General features: G+C 36.7%; 2 protein-coding genes and 1 pseudogene across 2 annotated transcripts; 1 reads left to right on the top strand and 2 right to left on the bottom strand.

The window, feature by feature from the left end:
- Positions 1-1044: 1044 nt before the first annotated feature.
- LOC143568134 (ATP-dependent Clp protease adapter protein CLPS1, chloroplastic-like) lies at positions 1045-3694 on the bottom strand. Its single transcript, XM_077054365.1, has 3 exons — positions 3508-3694; positions 1617-1764; positions 1045-1537 (listed from the first exon to the last, which is right to left on the bottom strand). The coding sequence occupies exons 1-3, from the start codon at positions 3575-3577 to the stop codon at positions 1276-1278; spliced, it is 480 nt and encodes a 159-aa protein (XP_076910480.1). The 5' UTR covers positions 3578-3694; the 3' UTR covers positions 1045-1275.
- A 1999-nt stretch (positions 3695-5693) lies between these two features.
- Positions 5694-12357, bottom strand: LOC143568142 (F-box protein At5g07610-like; annotated as a pseudogene).
- A 2384-nt stretch (positions 12358-14741) lies between these two features.
- Positions 14742-15190, top strand: LOC143568133 (uncharacterized). Its single transcript, XM_077054364.1, has one exon. It carries the CDS (start codon positions 14888-14890, stop codon positions 15137-15139), a length of 252 nt encoding a protein of 83 aa, XP_076910479.1. The 5' UTR covers positions 14742-14887; the 3' UTR covers positions 15140-15190.
- The last annotated feature ends 5295 nt before the right edge of the window (positions 15191-20485 follow it).

Below are 20485 nucleotides of genomic sequence, written 5' to 3'. Positions count from 1 at the left end.
GAATTAAAATTCCGGTTAGAGCGCCGGTTACTTTTGATGATTGAATGAAGTGAATGAGTTGTTTAAATATATGCACTTTAATAGTGTCTTGTGTTCTTGAGCAATCCGTGGCACCCGGCATGTTCCGCCGCCTTTGGTCGGGGTGTGACATCATGCCTTGGAATCATCAGGTGAGTGGCAAAAGCTGGCTACAAACGATGTGCTCGTTATGCAAGAACGACTGGGCATGTACGCCTCCTTTTCTGCTAAGGTCGTGCCCGATGATGTCCGGGGTGAGCCAACAAACCCAAGCGTTTCAACACAAATCAAGCATCTCGATTTTCAAATATTTGATTTGTGACATAACGCTCTAAACAAGTTTGTTTGTCATGTCTTACGGGTTTTATGATATCCTATGTATATGTTAGATTAGCTTTGTACGAATCTGTCACGTCATACGGGTCATGGGTACATATTATTGGGGGGAAATGGTCATACAGGATGTATGACCTTTTTTTTAAAATTAAGTATATCATACATGATACACCCAAATGTTTTGTTGTTCATACAACATATATGGACGTTTTCGTCTTGTTATACGGCCTATATGATCATATTCTCTTTGTTATGATGCCAGCATAATAAGTAAGTGATGTCCTAACAATGTGTTAGTGGCGTTTGTTGAGCTCAAGGTTATGCTTTTGAATTATCGTGAATAGTTACGGAAAACGCATTTGATTGTTCTTGTTTCGAAATTGCCAAAATAATTTTGTTTTTGTTGATTTGTGTTGTAAATCTTGTTTCGAATTATTTGACATGGTAAAGGGTCTAGAGTTTGAAAATTCAAATTTGATTGTGCATTGATGAGCTATTTGGTAGTATTATAATGATTCCATTAAGAGTTTACCTCTAAATCGGTCATAAGTTGAGTGTGTTTAGTTTATTTAAAAACATGCTAACCGATTCAGATGTTACCATTCAATTAGTCAGGACTCTTAATGGCTCAACATAAGATCCTTATAACCACAACAAAACATACATAGTAAAATTCAAAGAAGCGAAGTTTTGAAACGTTGCATATATATTCACCGGTCCACTGAAGACACACCATGAACACATCAAAGTAACTATACATCTTTTGGAGGCTGACCAACACTGCCAACATTCGATAATCACGTATATCATCCATTCATCATATATTCATTATATTGTACCTTTAATTATTGAAACATTACCATAATCCTAGTACTTACAAAAGACAACCCATCATAGTTACTTGTGACCCATGTAGACGAGCTAACAACCTCCACCATCAGGCTCAATCGAACTCAAAAGCCCGTTACCTCTGAGCTGCGTGCAATGCTCTTCTGCATCTGGCTGTCCACAAACAATCACCACAGATAGATCGTTGACGTGCGCCTCTTGCATAATATTAACCGCATTGTCAACAGTCATTCCAGGTATAACCTTCATTAGCACTTGCACAACATACTCCCTCTTGTTATAGTTGTCGTTGTGTAACATTACACGATAAGGTGGGGCCATTTTTCTTGATTTCCTGATACAAAATAAATAAATAAACCGTGTTTTCTAACACGATAAGAAGTTTGTTTTTTCTTGTAAACGGGCATCCTTACTTTAAATCGAACTCTGACTCTCGGCCAGGTGTTGTTTTCTCAATAACAGGTTTATCCATCACCCCGCCACCCTTTTCCAGCCTTGGAGGTGCCATAGTCATAACAGTGATCCATTTTGTGCTTTGTTTATGAAGCGAGTATTTGTCCCCTGTAATTAAACATGTATTGGCATAACCAAATATGACACTAATAACAGGTTTTTAAGAAGCAATTTGCTAAAGTGCTTAAGCAGAATCACCGAACAAGAGAATCGTCGATAATCGTAGTTACCTCAAACTGATTTCAGAAGTAAATTATTTTTCGGTGGTTTTTTTTTTATATTTTTCAGATAATAATAGACACTCTTTAAAGAGGGACGCTAAATCGAATGTTTGACTTGTATGCTTATAGCTGAGAATGCTGAAAAAGAGTGAAGAAGCGGGTCAATAACACCCAAAAAATTACCAAACAAGATTTTTAATGCATTCGTTTTTATTTAAAACAACTTATGATATAGAATAATAAAGTCTAGAATACTAGTTATCTGGACCAAATTCTAAATTCCGGTACACTTTTTTATTTCATTTAATGTCATAGTAATGTGTCACTTTGACAGAACTTAATACTTTGGTTACTAGAATCAACTAAAAATAAAGTCTCTTCTGTAATGTTTGTTAATACAACTTTTGATATATGATGATAAACTCTCTCTCATCCGGGTTTTATTAAACCGTTTGCTGGAGCGTATCTAGCTTCTTTACGCTGCCACCTTGCGTGACACACAACAGGTTATAATATAGAACTCGTTAGCATCCTAATGGCATTGTATTTGTTACTATGGTGTTGTAGAAAAGAATAAGCCACAAATACAGATGCCCGTAATATTTCAGTGCACTCATTTAAGCCAAAATACAAACTACAGACTGGTCTAATTTATAGTTAAGTGTATACTAGCCTTGATCGTGTGGAACAATAGTCAATACTAATTTTCTCTCCTCAAAACTGTCTTTCTTTTCTATTTCGATCAAAGTAACAAATTACGATATTGTACATATAATGATGCAATAGGAATTTTAGATTTAGGAACCAAATGTAAATCAGCTAGAGGGAAAACATGTTCCAATATCAGTGAAGACCGATGATTAATTTTGACATGGTTACAATTGCCTAAATAATTAAACACAATCACACAGGTAACCGGTGCATCTTTTTTCTTTCAAAATCCATTTAACCTCAACCACATGCTACAATTTTTTTATTTTTTTTAATTAATGTATTTTATTAACCAAATGGGATCCAATAACAACAAAGAGACAGGTAAGCGGGCAACAAGCTGATCGCCACCCCCTTTTGAATGGCAAAACCGATCCTACTGAAAACAAAGTTATCGTTTTTTCAGTGTCGTTGAGTTACTATGCACGACCCGCTGAACTCTTTTTAGAAACGTAGTAGCATCAGGGGCAAGGGACCCAAATGTATCGAAAGCAAAATGAATGAAGGCGTGTTGATTCTCAACACACGCCTTCTCGTGCTTAGCAATTTTTCCTGCTTCTGCCTTTAACACGGCCTGCCTAGCTACAAATTTCCCCATTTATTGTAATTCTTACAGCAACGGATACGATATCGCTAGCTGTTTATTTCAATCCTAACTATGTCACCATCTATGATTAAATCCATCAGTACCGTGTGTTTATTTTGACTAATTAGCCTCAATTACAAGCCTACAAACCCTAAATTGTCGATTTCATTAATAAATTAACATTCTAAACAAAAAAAGCCTAATAATTCCAATCACCTACCTAATTACAATTAGATCCGAGGTAACTTGATCGATGAATTAATAACAATAATAATAATAATAATCAGCTGGAAACACAATGAAACCTGTGGGAATGAATAATAACAATAATACCTGATGATTTGGAATGAAGAAGAGTCCGATTAGGTGACGGACGGAGTCGACCCGAAATGGTAGTCTCCATGTATTCTATTTTATTTCTCACCACACGCTATAACTACTGTTCTACCAATAACCAATCTTTTTTAAGTATTTATAGGCATATATAAATTTAAAACATATTTATTTGTGTCTTTAATTTTCCTTGTTTGTTGGTATTATCTAAAACCATTGACAAACTTGTCTAGTCAGCAGTCACGATATATTTTAATAAATACATTCAAAATTAAAAACATTGATTTTTTTCATTAATCCTACAAACAATGTTACTAATATTTTCATCACCATATAAAGCTTGGCTCATTGACTCTATCTTTATGTGTCTTTGATTTTCCTTATTTGTTGGTATTATCTAAAACCATTAATAAACACGTCTAGTCACCACTCACGTTATAGGAGTGTTTCAATAAATGCAGTTAAAACACTTATTTTCTCATTAATTCTACAAACATCATTACTGATACTTACATTTTCCCATTGTCACCGTCTTTTTATACTTTCTTTTAATAATTAAACTCTTTTTATAAATTATAAATTTTTATAACTTAAAAAATGAATAGTGTGTTAGTATAATAGTTGATATAAATTAAAAATGAGTATAAGGGACATCCTGGTAGTAAGATGTGTCCAATCAATTTAAGAGGTAGAGGATTTAAATTATGCATAGGTTACCCGTAGGTTGTTAATAAGGATATGTATCGTGGTTTAACTAAAATATATATAAACATCATGTTATGCCACTATCACGTAGGTAATGTGTTTTAATTAACCCATAACGGGTGACGTAAAAGTAGATTAGGGCTAATAGCAGGAAAAAAGAATATTTAGGTGGAAAACTTCTTAAGAGTTAAAAGTTGAAAGAAAGGGTGTAAGCAAGAGGAATGTAGTGGCCTCAGATAAAACATATCACTACTACTTTTCCATCAACAACATCGGGTTACAACTAGGCCCGGTTAACGACTGAGTTTTGAGACTTTGTTAGGTCCAAAGTCGACTTAGATGAGACCCAAACTATGTGTTTAGTATCAATTAGGTGCAGTACAACACAATACAAATGACCACTTATTAGGATGTTCACAACTTAATAAACACAAGTGATTAAATCACCTAATTAAATAACGCAATATTATTTACTCTTTTTAACATTTTCCTCTTAACAGCATCAACACTTTATCTTAGAACAAAATAACACACACACACAAAATTAGGAGCATCCCATACTTTTCAAACTAAACAAACAAGGTCCAAGAGAGGAGAGTGAGTTATCATTTTCACTTGCCAGTGCTTAGTTCAACAAAGAATATAGCATGGACCAATTAAAAGTTGAAGCCAAAAACCTAGAATTCTAAGATCCTGGTTTCAAAACCCCAAATCCTCATTGCGTGTTTATCCACGTTAAAGTCCTAACTCTGGTAATGGCAACGGAAAATCCTCTTGTTGAAACTAACAGTGAAAAGTGAAATGATGATTGGAAATTCTAACGAGTATGTAATTAGAGGAGGCGCTTAGTGTGGCCACCGCATTCTGCGAAGACTGCTAATCACTAGTAATCAGTCATTGCAGAAGAAATCTAATATAAATATAACATTTAAGAAAGATTAATCTAGAAAGAAAAAATAAAAATTGTGAAAATGTGATTCATTTTTCAACTAGCCACAACACATATGACCACTTATGCACATATACTGAGTAGAATATTAACTAGTAAAAACTCAATTGATTTAACAACCTAACAAACTCAATGCTATTTACTATTTACTTTTAACAATTGTCTTGTGCATTTTGTAAACAATTTGAGTATATTGGTTTCAAAAACTACTTATCAAGATAGGCTCATAGGCATGGTTGTTACAAAGCCAAGTAACACCCGCGCCTTATTGAGACAGCACCTAGTAACAACCGTATTAAGTAACGAGACAGTTGATCCTGACCCTTACGCACAACGCGTTTAAACACCAAAGTAGATGATCACAGCTATAAAGAAAGATGTTACGACCATCGTTTAAAAAACAATACCTGTCTCAAAGTCCAAATGCTTGATAACAACTATGAGAATCAACCAATGTAGATTAAAAAACATAGTGCAGCTAGCAATATCATAGATAACGAGACCCAAACGCGAGTCAACACCCTCCAGTAAGTAACTACGCAAGCCGCAAACATATATCATTTAGCTCATGACTACAAACCAAAACATAGAAGACAAAGTAAAGCAATCTAAATATCTTTTTAAGAAAGTCTTGTACATTAGTTGTTGTGGTCCTATGTCCTAACCACTAACTAATCTTTCTGTTAAATAGATCACATAAATAGACTTACATATATACATATATACAACAACTCAAACCTCAGCCAGTGACGGAATGAAATGAAAACAGCTTCCATTAATAAACCGACTATTCTCAGGCGTAAAATCAGACAACTGAAAAATCGTCTTCGGAAAAAACCCACCTTGATGATGACTCTTTTTACTAAAATCACATAACTGAAAAATAGTATTCGCCATAAAATTATACTGTATAAGCTTCCCGGGAAGCTCAAGCACCACAAACGAATCCTCTTCCCGTTCCCGTACCCCAATCACAAGCGACTGCACAATAAAATGCAGCCCGAGCCGAGTCACCATATTCGGATACACCCTAATAACCTGTTCAAGATCCACATGGTACTTAATACACCACTCTGAATAATCCTTCTTAATCTCGTAAACATTCAGTCTCCTCAACCGACAACACCGAACCACAAGCAGCATCCCATCACACGACTCAGCTAAAAACTCATCTAAAATAGTCCCATACACCGTCGTATCAGGCGTATCAATATCAATATACCGCACCACCTCCTCATCCAGCTTCAAATACACCAACCGGTTCGGAAAACTCATCCAATGAATCGCATTATGCCCGTAAACCCCCCGATCAAAAACATCCACCAAATCATCCACGCACTCATCCAAAACGTTCCATTTCCCAACGACCGACGAATAAATTTCAATCTTCATAACCTTATACATATAATTACACACAACTTTGTACCCACACGAATTCGCGGGATCAAACGCTAACGTCATGTAACAACTAGTATCCGGATTGTAATTACAATGCTTCGGAAGCTTAACAAACCTATTCGTTGTCAGGTTATAAACAAAATACTTCTGGAAATCATTCCCACATAACAACAACCCATTACACGATTGTAGAATCTTGATACAACCCGAGTCGAACCCGAGGGAGGTAAACGAGGGGTTAATAATATTAACCGGGTTACGGGTTTGTAATGGGACGTAATTGTATACCGATCGGGCATCCCAGCCTTCGAAAAACAGGCCGGTGGGTGTTAGATATAATTGTAATTAGAAGGACTAAGAATGTAAATGTAATAAGTCTAGGGACTGTTTGTGTCAATTACTATAGTTGTGAAGTCAGTTAGTGGTTGAAGTCGTCAGTCGTTATATGTAACAGATTGTATCACAAATAAGATCAGCTATGATTGACGAATTCTCTCTCTAATTGCTTCTATTCCAATTCTTAGCTAACAATTTGTATCAGAGCAATCGATTCTCGGTTCGCTCTTGATCAACCCTAATTGATTCAACCCTAATTCGTTTCATTCTTTTCATTTTAGCCTGGATTGATCGATTGCTTGATCAATTCTTCCTCAAATTCACTAAATTCCATTCAATTTTGTTTTGATTTACCCTAAATTGATCGATTGCTCGATCAATTGCACCAAATCCCTAATTCCATGACGACGCGCAATCAGACATTGGAGCAGAGGGTCCAAGACCACGATGTATCGTTGCTACGAGTTGAATCGGCAGTGAGTAAGAATTTGACAGAGATTTAAGGTTTGAAGTCTTTTACTGTAAAAATGGCGGAGAACATGGATGCAATGAAGACACAAGTGGAGTCACAGGTGACGGAGATTCTCAAAAGTGTACAAGCAATTGGTAACACTCAAACAAATAATGGTGGCTCTATGAATCATGAAGGCCCAGTCAACAATGGTGGATATAGTCATTTTGGTGAAGGTTCTTACAACAGTTATAACAACAGACTCACAAAAATGGATTTTCCAAAATTTAATGGTGAGAATGTAGAGGGATGGCTTTGTAAGGTTGAACACTTCTTTGCAATTGATGCAACTCCTGAGCATTTGAAGGTGAGATATGCTATTGTTCATATGGATGATGCAGCTTTACTATGGCATCAGTCGTTTGCCAAATCGAGAGGCGGTTCTATTGAAGGTATGCCTTGGTCTGAATATAAAATCTTTGTTAATGCAAGATTTGGTTTAACCGCTAACCTAGATGCCATGGGTGCCTTAGCTTCTTTAAGGCAAAATGGTCGTCCATTACAAGATTTGTGTAAAGAGTTTGATTTGGCACTAACAAGGGTGAACTTGTGTGATGAGTATGCAGTGAGTTTGTTCCTTATAGCAGTTAGGCCTGAGGTGGGTAATGCCCTAAGATTACTCAGACCTAAATGTTTGCCTGAGGCATATCAGTTGGCTAGGGTTAAAGAAGATACATTAGCAAATACACAAAATAGTTTAAATAAGAACTTCAAGAATTCTTATCCTTCAACATTCCACAGCAGACCAGCAACCACACCTAATTCTTCCAATCTTTCTTTGTTACCTGCTCCTTCCATCAAACCAAAAACTTTTAACTCTAGAAGATTGTCCCATAAAGAAATTGAGGAAAAAAGAGCTAGGGGTGAGTGTTTTGATTGTAATGAGAAGTACACTCCAACTCATAATTGTAAAAATAAGCAGTTATTCTCCATTGAGATAGTAGAAGTTGATGAAAGTGATATGAATGAGCCTCAAGATTTTTTTTGTCATGAGATGCAAGATCCTTGCATTTCATTGAATGCTATCATGGGGGTGGCCTCATTTTCTACTATGAGGGTTAAAGGGTCAATTAGCACTAAACCGTTACATATTTTGATTGACTCTGGTTCAACACATAATTTTCTTAATTTGGAGCTGGCTTTAAAGATGAAGTGCCCTGTGAAAGACGTTAGTGAACTGAAGATTACCATAGCTGATGGTAACAAATTACCCTTGCACACAGTTATGTCAGAACTTTCAATGGGTCATGCAGGGAAATTGGTTTACTACTGATGTTATGCTCATTCCTTTGAGCAACTATGATATGGTGCTGGGCATACAATGGCTGCAGACTTTGAATGATATAATGTGGAATTTTAAGGCATTGACTATGAAGTTTAAAGTTGGAAATCAAATGTTTGAGCTTCAAGGCATAGATTCAAATAGTATATCTTTATGTTCTTCTGAGAAATTGGAGTATATGCTGCATAATACTAGAGGTATGGCTAATGTTCAGTTGTTTAGCCTGCAGTCTATGGGAATTGGTTTATTTCAACATGAAACCATTATATCTGAGTTTGGCACCTCTGCAGCCTTAGATACTCTGCTTGCCACTTATGAAGATATATTTGCAGTTCCTAATACCTTACTACCTAAGAGAGATTGTGATCATAGAATCATGTTAAAGGATGAAAATGTTACAATTAATCAGAGGGCATATAGGTATCCTTCAAATCAAAAGGATGTTTTGGAAAAACTTACTAAGGAACTAGTAGAGACTGGAGTTGTCAGAAATAGCAGGAGTGCTTTTGCATCTCCTGTTGTATTGGTAAAGAAGAAATATGGAACTTGGCGATTTTGTGTCGATTATAGGCAGCTCAATGATGCTACTATTAAAAACAGGTTTCCTATTCCTTTGATAGAGGAGCTATTAGATGAGCTTGGGGGTGCTACTGTTTTTTCCAAACTTGATTTGAGAGCTGGTTATCATCAGGTTGAGATGGATGAAGCAGATATACATAAAACAACATTTAGAACTCACCAAGGTCTATTTGAATTTGTGGTCATGCCTTTTGGGTTGACTAATGCCCCAGCCACATTTCAATCCTTGATGAATTCTATTTTTAAAGATCTACTAAGGAAAACTACACTTGTCTTTTTTGATGACATACTTGTATATAGTCCAACTATGGAACAACATCTTCATGATTTAGAACAAGTTCTGCTACTATTTAGGCAGAATTCATTGGTAGCTAAACGGTCTAAATGTATATTTGGCGGGGCTTCTGTGGAGTATTTGGGACATATTATTACTGGAAAGGGGGTTCAAATTGATCCTAATAAAATTGTCGCCATTCAATAGTGGCCTATTCCTCAGAATCTCAAACAACTTAGGGGTTTTCTGTGATTGGCAGGCTATTATAGACGTTTTATTAAGTCATTTGGGGTGTTGGCAAGACCTTTAACTAATTTGTTAAAAAAAGAAGGGTTTACATGGAATGAGTCTGCACAAGAAGCCTTTGGTATGTTGAAACGGGCTTTAGTTACTGCTCCAGTTCTGGCTTTACCTGATTTTAATAAAAATTTCATAGTTGAAACTGATGCATCTTCTAAAGGACTCGGTGCAGTCCTTATGCAAGAGGGTCACCCAATTGCCTTCATTAGTAAAGCTTTATCCGTCAAGCAACAAGCTTTATCGGTATATGAAAAAGAACTTTTGGCAATAATGATAGCTGTCAAACAATGGCATCATTATCTTATCACTAAAAAGTTTTTGATCAAAATAGATCATAAAAGCTTAAACTTTTTACTTTCACAAAAGATCACAACACCCCTGCAACAAACATGGTTGGCTAAATTGATGGGCTACACTTATGAAATAGCCTATAAAAAAGGATCTGAAAATTTGGTAGCTGATGGGTTGTCTAGAGTTCCTGGTTTAGCTTTGTTTGAACTAGGCATGAGTTCTATTGATCCTCTTTTGTTAGAAAGGATCAAAGCATCATGGGTTGGAGATGCTCAATTATAGGGCATCATTCAGACCCTGCAACAAGGACAACAGGTGCATCACATTACATGGACCGATGGATTACTAAGAAAGAAGAATAAATTGTGGGTGGGAAATAATGTGCAGCTGAAGCAAGATATTTTAGCCATTTTTCACTCATCTGCAGTTGGGGGGCATTCTGGTTATTTGCCTACACTAAAAAAGGTGAAAGATTTTTGTTATTGGAAGGGCTGTTCTAAGCAGGTCTACAACTATGTGAAAGAATGTCATCAATGTCAACAAGCTAAATATGAGACTGTGGCTATCCCTGGCTTATTACAGCCTTTACCAGTTCCTGCGCATATCTTTACGGATATCTCTATTGACTTTATCTCAGGTCTCCCTAAAATTCAAGGTAAAGATTGTATTTTAGTCATCATTGATAGAATGTCTAAGTATGGTCACTTTGTTCCATTGGCTCATCCTTACACTGCTCAACAAGTAGCTCAAATATTCTTAGATACCGTTTTCAAGTTGCATGGTAATCCAGTGACCATTGTCTCTGATAGAGATCCAATATTTTTAAGTCACTTTTGGAAAGAGTTTATAAGGTTACAAGGAATTCAGTTGGCTTATTCTACAGCCTATCACCCTCAAAGTAATGGACAAACTGAAGCTTTGAATAGATGTTTGGAGACCTATTTGAGGTGTATGTGTATGCAAAAGCCTGATCAATGGGTGAAATGGCTGAGCTTAGCTGAATGGTGGTATAACACTACCCACCATTCTGCAATTAAAATGTCCCCTTTTCAAGCTTTGTATGGTTTCCCACCACCATTACACATTCCTTATATTACTCATGACACTTCTGTGGATGCGGTGGAGTTATTGCATAGAGACAGAGAAGCAATGGTCGTCACACTTAAGGATTCTTTGAATCTTGCTCGCAACAGGATGAAGCAATATCCAGACAAGCACAGAAGTGAACGAGTATTTGATGTGGGTGAGTGGGTCTACTTAAAGTTGAGACCTTTTGTACAGACTTCACTCAGAACACGGAAACACTCTAAATTGGGACCTAAATATTTTGGCCCTTTTTTGATTTTAGACAAAATTGGTACTATGGCTTATAAACTGGATCTTCCAGAGGATGCTCAAATACACCCTGTATTTCATGTTTCATTGCTCAAACGATCTTATGGCCAACATCAACCGAGTATTCCATTGCCCACTGGTCCACGTTTTATGCTTCAACCTCGTGCAGTGGTTGATCGCAGGTTAGTTCGTAAGGGTAATAAACAAGTGATGCAGCTTTTGGTTCATTGGCAAGGTCTCGCTCTAACGGATGCTACCTGGGAATTTGAAGACGAGTTTAAACTCAGGTTTCCCTCCTTTCATTCTTGAGGACAAGAATGTTTTGAAGATGGGGGTTTTGTTAGATATAATTGTAATTAGGACTAAGAATGTAAATGTAATAAGTCTAGGGACTGTTTGTGTCAATTGCTATAGTTGTGAAGTCAGTTAGTGGTTGAAGTCGTTAGTCGTTATATGTAACAGATTGTATCACTAATGAGATCAGCTATGATTGACGAATTCTCTCTCTAATTGCTTCTATTCCAATTCTTAGCTAACAGTGGGTGGGTCTAAATGTGGGCTTTTAAGGGAGGTGAAATTGGGGCTTTTGATTAATGAATACCATTGTTTTGATGCGGATGTGAATCGGTAAGTGAGATTACCGGTAACAAGAGGAAGATTTCGGTTAAGATGTCTTGGCTTGATGCGATTAAATCAGCGGAATGTGAATTGGTGGGTATATCTTCTTCGTTGTTGTTGTGGTTTGATAATGGTGTTGTGATTGGTTCCGGTGAGATGTGGGTTTCCGGCGAGGCTCCGGTGAGGGGTTCCATTGGAAATGGGTGAGTTTTTGGTGGCTGTGTTTTTTGGGATTTTGAAGGGATTAATTTGGTCAAAGTGGGGTTGATTTCAAAATTAAAATTTTTTGGGGATTAATTTGAAGGGTTACGGGTTAGAACTTAATACAGTATAATCCGTGAACCCAGATTATAAAAAATGATTAGAGGAACTGGTATTTGAAAACATGTAAGGTTCTGTATGTGATTTTTATAATTAAACGGAAGCGGGTTAGTTTTGGATATGACTCGGCGGAACATGTTAGGAACCGTGGATCCTTAAAGCTATAACCTATTATTTATAGGAGGTTAACAAAAATAATGTCTTATCGGTCTTATAAATAGCGAGGGTATGAGAAAGCATATTATAGTTGCGGCCTTGTCGATGCGACGTCGTTTAGATCAACATTTTAATTGATTTCAGGAATGTTGCTTGATAACCCATTCGTTGAGGTTGTATAATTACTCAGTTCAAACGTTTTCGTTCGTTTATTTTTTCAGGACTACCCGTTGGGCCTTGAAGATCCATCAATAGGATTGGCACCATAAGGACTGAGATATCACAATCTCCCATGTCAGCAACTGGAGGAAAGTTTTCTTCACGTATATTTTTGTGTAATCTTTTGGCGGGCCATTGATGATAGCAGCCTCACCTGATCTACTTGGCCAATTACGAGTCTATACAGTTTTTATCAAATAATCATTTATTTACATTTTAATAAAAAAAAATTAAAAAGTACCATAAGAAAAAAAATTAGGTTTTGAATATATCATGTGTCGAACTTGCTCAATTTTTATTCAAACCCCTCAACTTCGAAGTGACTTGATCCATGTTTCGGTTGAATCCACCGAGGAGCTTTCCATAATCTTCGAAAATCCGATACCAAAACATTTTTTTGTTTGTTGATTTCCAACCCTAGATTCTCCGAAGATAAGTTACCTCCTCATGCTTCGCCCAACTTTAAGCCCCCTCCCCCACCCATTCGAAGGTTTTTAGGTCGTTTTTTACAAGTGTCTTGTTGGTTTGCTTCTTCTTCTTCTTTGGAGTCGAGAGGTAAACCATCTGTTGAAGAACGATAATGGGGGGTTGGATTGCGAAACAGTCAATCAGTTGTTCGCCTAATAAAAGTGACCGGGTGCCACTTGGGTTGGCATGTTGGGTTGGTTGTAACATTGTGGATATATGTTTGGAAATGGTTGGGTAAAAATGGTTGGGTTAGTAACGGCTTATGTTGTAAAAGAAATCTATTAGATTTGTCTTATCTAGCAGTTAGCACAAACCTTAGCCATGTACGATTTTTTCTTTGAGCCAACCATTTTTTGCTTGAACCTTACTATTTTTGTAGAGTTTTGTAATGTAAGAGAAGAGTTGGTGTGTGAAAAATGTTTAAAGGTTGGGTATATTTATATTGTTTGAAAATGTTTTTTTAATAAAAATATCCAACGATCAAATTGACCGTTTGACAACGGTAACATTGGCCATTGGCCATCACATAGTGACCACCATCACAATTTATACCATGACGAGCCCTACGACGATGTTTCATGGTGAGCTTGGCCTTCATGGCCTCATCACGGAACGCCCCTCCACCCTAATGGTGGTGCATTTCATATGGTTTTGTGTATTGTACGTATGTACCTACTTTACATAAAACAACTAAACAAGAGGTTTGGGACTTGGAAGGCCAATGGTTTTGAGTATTGTACGTATGTACCTACTTTACATAGAACAACTAAACAAGAGGTTTGGGACTTTGAAGGCCAATGGTTTTTAAAGAATGGATTGTCAACAATGGCCCTTGGTCTTATCTAGTGTTGTGGCCTCTCACTATTTGGTTTGTTATCTTTGGGTTAAGACTAGCCACTCATTTTCTACAAGATCCAGATTTGTTAATAGCTTAATGAAGTTCGAGCATAACTTTAAGCTCAAATAATTAACATGTTTCAGGGTATCAAACCTAGATATAGGGGTTTTGGTTGATTACTTCAGAAGTAAATTAGAAGCAAATTGGGGGTATTAAACATAGATTTTGATTGCGGGATCACACGTGTTACAGGTTAGAAAGTGTCGCTACTATTTTAAGTTTTGTTATTCTTAATCAACACTAAGTTAATCTATTTAATTAATTAACTACTTCCAGTACATAGAATTTGAACCATTTACCTTAAGTTATGAAATACAAATCTTCACCCTTAGAATATTCTCTTTATCAACTACCTATGAATGATAAAGACCAAAGTTCTGATTTTTCAAACATGGTAACAAAACTGAACTTTCACCTTATCTTTGTTTAGTCTAACAATAAGGAAATCCACTTTATCTTTATATCTTTTGGGAAAACCAAAAAATAATAATAAATTAAAAAGAAAGGGTTATTTAAAAAGGCGGCATTAGCATAGGACAAACATGAACAGAAGTGAACCCAGCGTTTATGGAAAGAAACCGTTGTTTAATCATATTATCAAACCATGCATCCACCATATTGCCATTTCACTGCTCCAAAACCATTGGCTTCCTCTTGTTTCAATCTCCCTATTTAAGCCCCAACTCTATATATTCATCATCATCACATAATAATTATACACATTTCATAATCTACAAAAGATGAGTTCAAGAACCAAAGCATGGGTGGTTGCTGGAACAGTTGGACTAGTTGAGGCACTCAAAGACCAAGGCTTTGCACGGTGGAACTACACCATCAGGACCATCCACCACCACGCCAAGGCCAATCTCCGATCAATCTCTCAACCTAAAAAGTTGTCAACTATGGGTTCAAAAAGAAGCATAGAAGAAGCAAAGCAGTCGGAGGAATCATTGAGAAAAGTTATGTACTTAAGTTGTTGGGGTCCCAACTGATTATGTGTGATATGCAATCTTTTATAATAATCAATAAAGTTAGATATACGATTATGATCGAACGTTACTGTGTTCCAGAGTCTCATTTAACGAGAGGAGGGGAGTGAAAGGAAATTATGAGAGAAAAGAAAGGAGACGAAAAGCTTTTTTTTTGTGTTCCCGAGTTTAATGAGAAGGAAAAGAACATCAAGGAATTTACATATTTTATGTGTTCCCGAGTTGAGAGGAAAAGAAAAGAAAGTTATAGTTTTACTATCATATCCTTTAAGTAAAACTAAAATAAAATTAGTTTTATGGGTAATTTAGTAATTGAAAAGATTTTCTCTCCAATTTGGGAGGATGAATATATGTTGGCGCGATTTGGAGAAGACTTGTATCCAAAGTGGCTATGAGGAGTGTTGGGAAAGAGATGGCAAAATACCTTGATGATTTTCAATTCGGGGTGGGGATCCCGAGTGGAGCGGAGGCGGTGCTTCATAGCGCGAATAGATGTCTTAATATGTTCCACTCGGATGGGTCGTTGGCTTTGCTTACAGTATATTTTTCTAATGCCTTCAACCTGGTAGATAGGACCACACTCCTGCAGGAAGTTCGTGCCAGATGCCCATCTATTTCCCTATGAGTTAATTTTCTTTACGGGCAACCTGCTAGGCTATATGTAGGGAATCATTGTATCCAGTCAACTACTGGGGTTCAACAAGGCGATCCTTTAGGACCCCTTCTCTTTGCATTAGCTTTACACCCCCTCATTCATCAAGTACGAGATGGTTGCAAGTTACTTTTCCATGCATGGTACTTAGATGATGGCACGATTATAGGAGACGCCATTGAAGTGGCTAAAGCCTTGGATATAATTAGATCTAAGGGGCCAAGTTTGGGGCTTGAGCTTAATATTAAAAAGACAGAAGTATACTGGCCGTCGTGCAATGAGGTAAAGGCAAAAGTAGGTTTATTTCCTATCGGGATTGGGAGACCGGAGTTAGGGGTAAAACTCCTTGGAGGTGCGGTTAGCCGGGATGTTGGGTTTATCAGTAGTTTGGCCATTACCAGAGCTTCAAGAGCCGTGGAACTAATGAGATGTCTTACTCGTCTACGTGACCCTCAATGTGAGCTTCTCTTGCTTCGCTCATGTATGGGGGTGGCTAAATTGTTGTTCGGACTCCGAACATGTCAGCCTATGTTTGTTAAGGAAGCTGTCTCTGTTTTTGACAAAGGGCTTCGAGCGGCGATTGAGGATATTGTGGTATGTGAGGGTCCGTTTTTTGGGGATTTTCAATGGAGACTAGCCTCTCTCCTTATCCATTTCGGTGGTTTAGGGTTATATTCAGCTGAAGATGTTTCCACCTATGCTTTCGTCGCCTCGAGAGCACAATCTTGGAAGTTACAAGACCACATTTTGTGTGATTGTGGTGATGATGGGTTGGATTCCGATTTTGGGTGTGCGATGGATTATTTGCACAGCTCTATTCCCGATTTTGATCTTGGCGGGTTCGCTAACAAGGACACCACCCCCTAAAACCCAAAATGCTTTGGCGAGTGCCCTTTATAGTAAAACCGTCTAAAGTTTGGGAGAAAAATGTCCTCTCGTCAAAGAGCGGTATTAGAATGTCTTCAGGCTCCTCATGCTCAAGACTTTTTGACTGTCACCCCAATCGAAGGGTTAGGCCAGCACATGTCAGCAGCGAAGTATCGAGCCATTCTTAAATATCGTTTAATGATCCCCATGTTCCCAGTTGATGAGCCATGTCCGGTCTGTCGTAAGGCTTGTTTAGATAATTTTGGTGAACACGCGATTCATTGCATAGAACTCCCCGGGTTTAAATATAGACATGATTTGGTCAGGGATGTCCTTTGTGATGTGTTAAAACGGGCGGGAATCTCGGCAAGAAAAGAGGCTCCTGTGAATTTCTTGTCGGATCCACGTGAAGGAAGGTCTACTCTCCGACTAGCGGACATTCTTGTGTTTGGATGGGCGGGGGGTAAGCATGCTAGTGTGGACCTTACTGGGGTGTCCCCTCTTGTCGGGCTTAGGGACACTGGGTTTGTTGCTAGGCATGCCGTGCTAAAGGCAGAAGCAGGAAAAATTGCTAAGCACGAGAAAGCGTGTGTGGAGAATCAACATGCCTTCATTCCTTTTGCTTTTGACACGTTTGGGTCTCTTGCCCCCGATGCTGTTGCGTTTCTAAAAAGAGTTCAGCGGGTCGTGCACATTAACTCATCGACGCCGAAGAACGATAACTTTGTTTTCAGTAGGATTGGTTTTGTCATTCAAAAGGGGTGGCGGTGCAGCTTGTTGCCCGCTTACCTGTCTTTTTATTGTAATTGGATCCTTTTATTTTTATATATATGATTATAGATATATATTAAAAAAAAAATCTAGTATTTTCCCTCCCCTCCCTTTCCATTTTCTTCTTAAAAATTCTCTAAAATATAATATTTGAATATTTTCTTTTCATTTCCTTCCCCTTCCCTCATTAAACGAGACTCTAGAATGATGTTGCATGATGTGAAATTGGTCACAAATGCTTCCTTTCAATTATTCAACCTCCTCTTTTAGCACATGTGTTTAAAACAATACTTGGTTGTTAACTTAATTTCATAAACAAACTTAAACTTCATTGGTTAATTCTTTCCAGCACAGACGGAACATTTTGGTTAAAGTTTATACTTTATAGTTTTCTAGTTGTAATTGTTCAGATTGGCAGATAATTCTCCAAGCTATATTTAAATAAAACCATATATAATACTCTAAATTGATTATGTCCATAGGTTTTGAAATTTGAAGACAGAGAGAACATTTTGGAAGATTTTCTTATTATATGATTCCTACGACCAATTTGTCTGTACTTTCATATAAAGGGCATAAACTCAATAACTGATTTAATATAAAATGGTGGAAAATTTGATTTGTTTACTAAAATTTATATTATATTAACATTCTTTTGATTATTCTGAACGTGTTTAATGATAACTATTTTAGCTTTAGCATATTTAATGATCTTTCATTTTGATTTATAATCATCCCTTGTATTTTATCTTTATTCATTAATTGTTGATCTTTGATGTTTGTATTTGATTCTAAAATTTTTATTTGATATTCAATTCTTATATTAATTACCTTTGTGTAGATGTATTTTTCTTTTTCCTGTTTTTCTAGTTAACTTTGTTGATTGATTTAAAACATAAAATTTTCGCTCTTAAGGCTTATATATAGATGACATGGTCAATTCATCCAACTATATTGATTTAAACCTGCACTGTTCATACATGAACATATGATGCTTCAATCGTATGCCTATGTTAACTTTTGACTTAATTGAAGCTTAGTACACTTCTTTTAAAGGCACTTGACTTGCTTGAGCGACCGATCCATGGTCGAACCATGTACCAAACATCTTTTTTCATCAATCCTTCTCTATATTATATATATATACAAACCTAAATTTCATATTTAAAATGTATAATTCATATTGGATATTCATTGTTCAATATGTAGAATGTATAATTCATACGGAGTATTTAACATTATATTATATATTATTAAAACCAAAATTTCCTTCAATCACTAAATATACTATTCAGTAAATTATCAGTTCTCAACCACTCATTTTTTCATGTATCATTTTTTAACCATTGTAATAATAAAAAAAGTACCAATACTAATACATTTATGCACATAAGTGTTATTATATTTGTATTCTATTAGATTCAACATATATAAGTGTTTAATATTTATCCATGTAAGTGTTATTAATACTAATACATCATCCGCATATGCATATGTATTATCCTTTTTATAAAAGTAAGTTACGTAACTATTGAAATGTTATAACTTATTTAACTATATGTTCAACTAACTATTGTATTTAACACACAATATTAAAGCCTACATCATGCTCCTGATTTGAATATAATTTTTAAATATCACAAAAATAGAATTGATGTCTGTAACGAAACTCAAATTGCACCGCTGTAACGCGTGGATAACATTCCTAGTTTGTATTAAATATTCTTATCATGTTTACTGGCTTCAAAAAATAATGATCATGTAACGATTTTCATTTCACTAGTTTTATTGCTATGTGTAAAAACAGTGTGGAAACAACGTGACATGTACTAGTTTTAACACTCCATGAATCCATATACAACCACACTCATTGGTCTAAAGGTACCTCAAGAGAATAGACGAAACCGGTCCACGTGAACCTACATGTCCTGTCTTGATGGGTCATTTCGTGCAATGGCCTATGTGCATTGCATCCCTCATTAAAAAATCGAAATACATTGATGTTCGTGTATATATTTTAATGTATGCTACGTGTTCAACATATATTGAAGTTCATTCTCATGACAAGAAACCTGTTAGCTACTTATTGGTTATCAACAATGACTCATATTGCATCTCAATAATAAATTAGTCCTCACACACCACCTTAACTTCCTATAAAAATATCACACATTCACTCTTCACTTCATTGCATCTTAACACCAAAACACACCATAACATAAACCATTACCAACACCAAATTAATCGTTACATCATGACTTCTATAAGCCGTGTTTGGATGCCCGCTGGCGTAGCCGTTATTAGTGGACATACAGATCAAGGTTACAAACTTAGATCACTCATCAACTCCATCCGACATAGCGTTGATCTACGTCCATTTGCTAGTGTTCTACGATCCGAAAACCATGAAGGAGTGGGAGACAGGAAGAGTACAACTACACATGTCCAGTCTGATGATTCTCTTAGGCAAGTCATGTACTTAAACTGCTGGGGTCAGAACTGAGCTGAAGAGTAGTTTGGTAATTGGTATATGGGTTGGGAATATTATTAAGTTACTCAAGAAGAGAGTTGCAAATTGTATATATGTTTCTCTTCGTAACAACGTACTTTAAATATTACTCCAAACTGAAGAAACGTGGATCGGCTCACTGGTAGACGATCAACTTTCCTCGGGTATGAGTATGCTATTTCACCGATGGTTCTCCGGAGTATGAATTATTCCACCTACAAAACGAGCAGCACCGTGAACTTACCCCTCAGAAAGGGACAGAGGGGTCCTCTTTAGGGTAACCCTCCGATGTGAGAATAAGAGATTGTAGGAGAAGATAATAATAATCTGAGAGTGAGTAAGGAATTGGAATGTATTTTCTTGCTTACCTCCCCTTGTGGAGGTGGTGTAGTATTTATAGTGTTAGGGTTTCCAATGATTGGGCTCAGATCCCATTAGGGCCTTTTTGGCCTTCTCCTATTGCTTTGCGCCACGTGTCCTTAGGACACCTGGTGCTTTTTCATTGATTATTCTCTGACCCAGGTATTTCACCTGACCCATGTGCAATCAC

This window comes from Bidens hawaiensis, unplaced genomic scaffold (assembly GCF_021521415.1).
Source record: "Bidens hawaiensis isolate Kalapana, Puna unplaced genomic scaffold, B.hawaiensis_p1.1 tig00023813_1, whole genome shotgun sequence".
Classification (NCBI taxonomy): Eukaryota; Viridiplantae; Streptophyta; class Magnoliopsida; order Asterales; family Asteraceae; genus Bidens; species Bidens hawaiensis.
The sequence above is the reverse complement of the archived record's forward strand: the minus strand, read 5'-3'. Positions and strand labels throughout refer to the sequence as shown.